The sequence below is a fragment of the Mesitornis unicolor genome, unplaced genomic scaffold (genome assembly GCF_000695765.1).
Source record: "Mesitornis unicolor isolate BGI_N332 unplaced genomic scaffold, ASM69576v1 scaffold4275, whole genome shotgun sequence".
NCBI classification, from domain to species: Eukaryota; Metazoa; Chordata; class Aves; order Mesitornithiformes; family Mesitornithidae; genus Mesitornis; species Mesitornis unicolor.
The window spans coordinates 40,582-48,621 of record NW_010184659.1 but is presented as its reverse complement, the minus strand read 5'-3'; the positions used below and the strand labels follow the sequence as shown (position 1 = coordinate 48,621).

Below are 8,040 nucleotides of genomic sequence, written 5' to 3'. Positions count from 1 at the left end.
TGTGTCTGTCCTCATTTCCAGCATGTAGCAGTGCCATGCCCTGTTGTCTTTTGTTTTTTTCACAGTCATCTCCAAGTGCCTTCCTTGGTTTCCCTTGCAACTGAGAAAAAACTGCCCATAAACATACAAGGAGCTTCCTCCTGTCCCTTTCTCCAGCTCCTCTCATGCTGCTCTGCTTTGCTGTGCTGGTAGGTGTTGACCCCACACTTCCCTTTCTTGCTCTGCTCTCTTGTTTCAGGCTGCAGCTCTCTGGGGCATAGACCACCTTCAGTTACGCATTTTTGCACTCCTTTGGTACAAGGGAGCCCAGGCCTAGGAACACAGCAACACGAGTAACACACCCTCCACCATTCCCCATAGTTCATTTTGATCGAAGCTGCTGTACCCAGTCCTTGCTTGGAGGTTTTAAAAGCTAAATCTCTTTTTCTAGTTATAGTTCTATATCGAGAAAAACAATTTCCTTTACTAGAATAAGTAATGATCTGATTTCTATGTGTGCTGCTCACAGGGGAAAGCACAAAGCCAGCCTCGCTATATTCCTACATGATCATGTAGGAAGACTCCTGTCTAATCCTTGGTGAGTCTTACAGAAAACCTGCACTGCCACAAACTAAGGAAAACAATGAATAATTCATTTTCTTATCTGTTTCAAGATTGCTTTCTGCAAAACATCTATTTTAATAATTCATGTGATTTTTAGCTGCACCATGCTGCAGATGCAAGTGTACAGAGAGCCATGGTGGGTTTCTCTCAGTGCAGCCTGAAGGATTCATTAGTGCAAAATTCCAGCTCACATTGGACCAAATGGCAGGCAAGGAGTGAGAGGTGAAAATGAGGGTGGCTAGCGAGATTCCAAGAAAGTAGACCGGTTCTCTGAAAACCAGAGATGATATGAGAGTCATTCACAGAGGGGTCGTCCTCTGATGCCAAAATGGGCACATGTTGACAATGTCAAGCTTGTCAAGAGCCAGCTGGAGAACAGAGGGAGGTATATACAAAGTTCCCCTATTTCACAACAGTATATACAGAGTTCTACCATTTCCCAACAGTACTTACTAAACACATGAACTTAGCATTTACAGAATTGCACACAGTTACTGTTTCAGGCTGTGACTGGTTCCTACTTCAGTCAGATCCATCCGCATGGCAGAGCTGCAGATTGAGGTTTCCTCTAGACCTCATGCAGAAATTACTCCGATCTGCAAGACCCTGCTAAGGGACAGCCTTGCAGTGCTGACTGCCTCTGTGGAAGGGTCAAAAACCTCAGGTCACATTATGGAAAATATGGACAAGTCAGTAAATGAAATGTTAAAAGCTAACCACAGCCCATGAAGGGCAGGATTAAGAAGGAAACCAGCATCCCAACTGCGTAAAGGAGAAAAGTGTGTGCGCGATGCTACCAGTGATTCTTTGGACCAGCAGCAGCAGATCTGGGTTCATTAACTCAAGCATCAGCACTCTGTTCACATACATCCTGCTCCACCTAACAGCACTTATTTCAACTGGGAACGCACTGAAAATTCTCTGCTGGCTGCAATGTGTTTCAGCCAGCACCACTAAGCCCCATCACTACCAGCTGTGCCCCACAGGGCATGCAGCACAGACCACACAGCAGGTATAGGTGCTTTTAAAGATTGCTCTTCCATTAACACAGACAAAGAATTAATCCCCTTTACCCTCTGCATGACAGGAAATTTTCCAGTCCACCTTCAGTGCTGCTGCAGATAACAGCCAGGAGATACAATTCTTTAAGACAAACTGCGTAGATAAGATGGCCTTTGTTTGCTTCTAAAAATGGTACATAGAAATACCACCAGCATTTGCAAAAGTACCTTCTGAAAGAGCCAGTAAGGACCTCAGCAAAAATAATTCTCCCCAAAGGAAGAAAAAAAAGATGGGAGGCAGCCCTCGCTCTCCTCCTGGCTGTAATCAAAACCCCAGCACAGACCCTGCCAGTGCTCACAGCCCCAGCTCCACAGATGCCAGTGGAGCACCGAGGTTACTGAAGATAGATCAGCATCTACCTATGCTGTTAAAAGAGCCCTGGCAACAATTTAAATTCACATTAGTCTGGATAAGGAAACACTGTGCTATGGGAAATGGCTGAATCTGTAACATAGAGAAATACATCCTTGTATAAATCTGCATAGAGAATTAAAGAACTACAGCAAAACACACGACCCTCTCTTCTGGTTTTAAGGAGATCTACGTAAGCATTGCTGCATTTTAAATCACAGACAATTTGTCAATATAATGTTTTCATCAATTCAGTTTTCATCTACCTGCCCAAAGCAAGACATATTCTGTATAGCAACAGTGTCTTATAAAGTAAATTAGCAGCTCAGACTTACAACCTGGCTGTGCCTTTTTAAAACACCTGGGTTGCATAGTGCTGCCAATGTGAATTATTTGCCTGTTAAAAAAGAAAGGTACCAAAGGCCTTTTCAGGCCGGGCAGGCAGCACTCGGTGCCCGAGCCATGCAGGGCCAGGGGTGACATTTTCCCAGCAGCAGGCACCCAGATGGCTACACAGGAGATTCCAGGAGAGGAGATGTCAGGTGAAGTGCAGCAACCATGAGGCTGTGGAAAGTTTTTCAAAAGATCCAACCTAAATCTTCTCTACTCCTAATTAAACCAAAATCTGCACTCTGTGGTGAGTGTAAATATTTGATGCTACTTTCTTGAAACAACTTTTTATAACTCTTTTTCCCCTTAAATTCTTTAATTTTCTCCTCCCTAGGGAAAGCAGCACCCAGTTCCTCACATGTTAGTCTGGGGATGTGTTAGTGACAGTGTAAATTTCAATTTTTTAAACAGAAGTTTAGGTTTGCATGGTAGTATGAAGCCATTTCTGGGGAGCAGGGAAGGCAGTGCCAGCCAGACATCCCCTCAGCAGTGCACAGCCAGTTTTGGCAGTCACCAGGAACATCCTCTGCCCCAGCTTCAACAAGGATTGGGAGAGCAAGGATGTCACAGGCCAAAGCTGGAGCATGAGTGGGCAGGACAATAAGATCTGTAGGCAACAGTGTGCAGGGGCTCCACAGGAGGAGGAATTTCACACTTGGCTTCATTGAATCCAGCTCCCTGCAAGGCAGGAAAAACCATCACCCAAAGCAGCCAGACCGTAGTGACACCATCTGACATGGAGCCAGATGACTTCTTCTGATTTTATTTGAAGCTGACACCTTAAGACCAGGCCTAACTGAGAGGATCACATCAGTAAGAAGGTAGCAGAGACCTTCACGCCTCCTTCTCCCCTACCTCCATGAATTTCAGTGCAGATATAAAAAATAAACCAGCAAAGCCTAACAAATTGCAGCAGGTATTTGAGTCAGAGTGGGACAGTGAAAGAAAGCCAGAGTCTAAGATTTGAAACAATGAAAACTGCTGCTAGAAACTTATTAGAGAAGCTTCAAGAGTGATGCAAAGAAGTCCCTGATATCGAATGATTATAAATAACCACTTTCCAGAATCAATGGTAATAAGTTGAACATGTACAGCTTTTATTCCTTTTATTTTCATGCAAAAATAGTATTTCCAATTTCATATTTCTAAATTCATTAGAGAAGACTAATTATTGCAACACCCATAGAGTTTTGCTAATTAACTCCACAATTAGTGCAAGTTTCCAGCCCTGCAGAGAAGTCTTGATGCCCATCTTACTTTTCAGCAAAGAAATGAGAGGGCTTAAATCCAAGGAGAATTTTCTCAAAAACTTTAACCACTCTCATTGCTTTATTTTTTACTTACAAAGAGATGGCCAAGTTGTAACTAGAAATGGTATAAAGAACCTGATCCGAGGAAGTCCAGATCACTTTTCAGACCAGGGCACAACCAGAAAGCTGTTACATTCCCTTTTACCTGATCCATTAAACTAAAATAGCTTTCAGCTGTATTACTGCATATCTCAAAAAAACCTAAATCACAACAAACCACAACAACCCACAGTGCTTTAGTTTAGAATGACATATAATTTATTCGTAATTCACAAGTAGTTGGACACTACTCAATTTAATTTCCATATGCAAGTGATTTACACAAACATATAATACTAAAATTGATTGCTTAGAAGGTAAAAAATACCATGGGTGTGAAATGCCATGGTAAATGCTCTTCAATATACTACACAATCTTAGCATCAGACACTTTTACTCATTTATTTTTTTAGAAAAGAGGCAGTTTGCCATTTTTAATTTTTTTTTTGTAATTAGTCTGGGAAAATCAAGTGGTTTTGTCCTACACCGTCTAATCAATTATTTCTCCCAGTCCTTAGGAACTGAATTGAGAACCAAAGCAACATTTTCAGTACTTCAGAAAAATAAATAGATTTTTGCTCCCCTGAATTCACCAAGCACTACGTGACCAAACCACGTGGCCTTCCAACATGTGACACAAAATACCAACCCCTGTATCTTCAAAGGAATGTGCAGGAATTCAGACCATGCTTAAGCATGGTGGTGTTGGTGACAACAGCCTGTTGATATCATTTTGGCCCCTACCAGTATCCAGTAGTTGTGTAAGTGTGTTTGCAGTTCACTGTGAATGTATTAGCATCACCAGATCATTTGGTATTCATGCAGCTGTGGAGTCTGATTGTAATTCTGCATAAACTCTTCTCACTAAAACTTGTATCTCGTAAGCCTCATTAATTCTGCATTAAGCATATATGGCTGCATGGACAAAATTGGACTTTAATGTGTTTGCCTGCATCAGATTAAATTACACACATTATCTTCTAGACGAGGTCCAAACATGTATTTCGCTTGAAATGCCAGTAGTTATCTTAAAACATACCAAGAAGTTAAAAAGCTTTCACAATACAAGATCCAGCTACTAATTCCACATATACAAAAACACAACTAGAGAAATACAATGCAATTGTCAATGCTGAATTATGAGGAAAGTCTAAAAAAATAGAAAAACTCTGATACCTGGACATCAATTCATAATGTAATGCTGCAAAATGCTGCAATATGAGCGTCCATTTGAAATGAGAAATCCCCGACAAGAGAAGCATAAGGGGACCTAGCATGTGTGACAAAAGTAGATGAATACTGCACCAAAAACATGCATACAATCGCCATGGTCATTCAGTATGCTAGTGATGGTCTAAACAGTGATCTAACACAGGAGTGAGGCAGTGTTTCCAAATAAAATTGGGTGAGTAACTACATATTGACTAAACTTTCTGATGCAGCAAAATGAGGGCACAGAGCCATCTCTGGGTTCTGGAGCTGTTTCAAGATTCGCCTGTGAAATTTCTCTCTGACGCGATTGAACTCCATTATGTCCAGAGGATCCTCTTCAATCCAGAATTTGTGGAATTCATGCATTAAGTAGCCTTCAAAATAACAAAAAAAGGAGAAGAGGAAGAGATAAAGGTAACGCGAAAAGATCACACACAAAATCAGGAATAGACCTGCAATTAACAATTATGATTTACACACAGAATCCTGCTCACTGAGGTCTGACACCTCACAACACTATGCAGGGACAAGACTAAACTTATTTTGGACAAACCCAAAACCTGATGAATATTATACACTGGCAGAACTTCTCACAGTGCAATACAAGAAGTCACTAGTTGTCTTGACATATGGACACATGAACTAAAACATTAAACTATTGAATATAAAAACAGGGGAAGATGCTGCTGAGGCTGCTCCACCAGTCTTTTGTGTATGTAGTTCTGCCTCACAGGTATTTCCTCATGAGAACATTGCTTATTCTTCACTAAAAAAGGAGCAAACTTGTAGGTAACATAACAGTCATCACCACATCCTTCTGTATTAAGACTTCCTCCTCGTGCACAATTTTACCTTGTGTGTGCATAACCTTGCTGGAAATGTTGTTTATTCCTATGATTCCACAAAGATGAATGATAAGGTGATACCCAGAGCCACCAGCTTTGGGAAGATATCCCTGTTATAGGGAGAAACTTGATACTACTGTGGGTTTAACAAACAGGCTCTGATAAGGCCTTCACCCTCTCAGTTCTGTGTCACCCTTGGACTCAAAGAGTTTCAATGACAGGAAAATGTTACATCCAGCACTGGGACTTAAATGAACTGGACCCAACTTCCACAGCAGATGAACCACTGAAGAAGTATAACCTTTCATCCCAACACAGCAATCTGTGCAAGTAAGTTTTCTGTATTCCAGAAAGTGAGGACATTTCTTGTAAAAAAGGCTTAATTGCTTTTATCCATTTTTTTCTATTCTATGACAATTACAACACACATACTTCTAAGTTAATTTTCAAGGTATATTTGCATAGTCATATTTTTTCTCAATCATCAGTCTGAGAAACTTAATTCAAAGTGTATTTTAAGTACGCCTTTAAATCTCTTCCATATACTCCAACAGCCACAGGCTTTTTCATTCCAAGATACATTACGTTCAAAAAAAAGCTCAGTAAAATCCCTTAAAAATCCCAATATAAAATGTAAAACATTGTTAGATCTTCACCTCCCAAAACCTAAGAGATTTCCAGGAGGTATGTTCTGTACTTCAGCAGTGACTGTGTTGAGCATGCCATTGAGCGATATAGTTTCATGCAATTTTGACTTCCCAGTTCAGTCAGGCAGCCTGTAGGCATCTGATGCAGCCTAATGGTGTCTGGGTTTGAGCGAAATTTGAAGGAAACCTAGGATGACTGCGGTAGGCAGAGGAGAGAAACTGCAAGAGCATAAAAGAGCAGGGATTTGTCAGACTCAAACAGATAATGTCTGAATGAATCGTCTTTGCTCCAGGGAAGTTTGTCTGTTGATGCTTTCGCTACAGTAAAGTCCATTTGATAATCTCAAGTTTTTCCTAGGATGGCAGGCAGAGTGGGCAGGAACACCCACCACCTTTACTGGCCCATAACTACACCAGAGACCTGCGCAAGTTTTATCCTGCTTCATAACACATACATGCGTGGGCTGTAGATGGAAGAAGTGTCAAAATCAGCTCTCCCTCCAGTGTCACCATAATGGACACTAATATTTGCCATTTATCCAGTTAATCAATAAGAAAATATGAATCATATTATAGCTGAAAACCAGAAAACCTGTTACCTAAATAGCCAAACTCAAAAAAACCCAAAACAAACCAACCAACCAAAACCTTTGCAATCATCATAAACGTGGAAAATAGTGCATCTTGACTTCTTGTCATGTTTCTTGCTCATATATTGAAAAATATTAGAAGTGTTGCTCCCACTGTGCTAGGATGCATAGCAGGTCTGTGTTGTAGAACGGATGCTTGAATACAGGTGAAAGCATTATTTTGAGGGGGAATAACTCCACTGAAGGGTTGAGGGCAACACTTCAATATTAAGTGTATGAATATCACACAAACATCTTAAGACAGTTGGATTTATGAGGAAGCAATCCCCAGAATCTCTTTAAAGTACCTTTAGTTTATTATTTAAAACCAGTAAAAGAATATAGGAAAGTCACTTTTTCAGGTACTTGGTGGGGTTTCTCTTTGCGTTCTTTTGGGTTTTGTTTTGGTTTATTTTGTTTGGTTTACCCCTTGGTTTGGTAGTGGCATTCAGCACACTTAAGAACTGAACCTAAGCATCCTAAAGACAGAAGAGTAAGACTAGCATGTTAGTCTCTGTGCCGTGTCAGCAGCTTGTGGGGATTTTTTGACTATGGGTGGTACAAAAGTGTTAGCAGGTATACAAATTATGTATTTCCCATCCCCCTGCAACTTACAGAACGTCTGCTGAAAGTGAGTTAGTGTTGGTGCTTCTGGAGCAACGTTGTAGAAATGGGTCTTCAGAGCTCCGCTCACAAGCAGATTGTATGCGAGGTCTGTTATGTTAATGCCCACAATCGCAAATGAATAGCTGTAAGAAAAAGAAGCAGCAACATTTGGGGAGAGTTTGTCTTCTTTCAGCACACTATAAGACACACTGATGACACTGACACTGCAGATTTTGTCTGATACTGAGCTGTATTACTTCTCTCCTTCATGAGCTTCCAAGGTGACATGGAAAACAAGACAAACACTTATTCCACCTGCTTTGTACTCTCTAATGTCAGTGTTTCC

General features: G+C 40.9%; 1 protein-coding gene across 1 annotated transcript in view; it reads right to left on the bottom strand.

The window, feature by feature from the left end:
- Positions 1 to 3,954: 3,954 nt before the first annotated feature.
- ELMOD1 (ELMO/CED-12 domain containing 1) overlaps positions 3,955 to 8,040 on the bottom strand; it is a 29,595-nt gene continuing 25,509 nt past the window's right edge. The window contains exons 9-10 of the mRNA XM_010184523.1: positions 7,704 to 7,837; positions 3,955 to 5,341 (exon numbers count right to left, since the gene is read on the bottom strand). Of these exons, the coding sequence (XP_010182825.1) occupies positions 5,169 to 5,341; positions 7,704 to 7,837 (307 nt within the window). The 3' untranslated portion in view covers positions 3,955 to 5,168. The remainder of the gene's footprint in view (positions 5,342 to 7,703; positions 7,838 to 8,040) is intronic.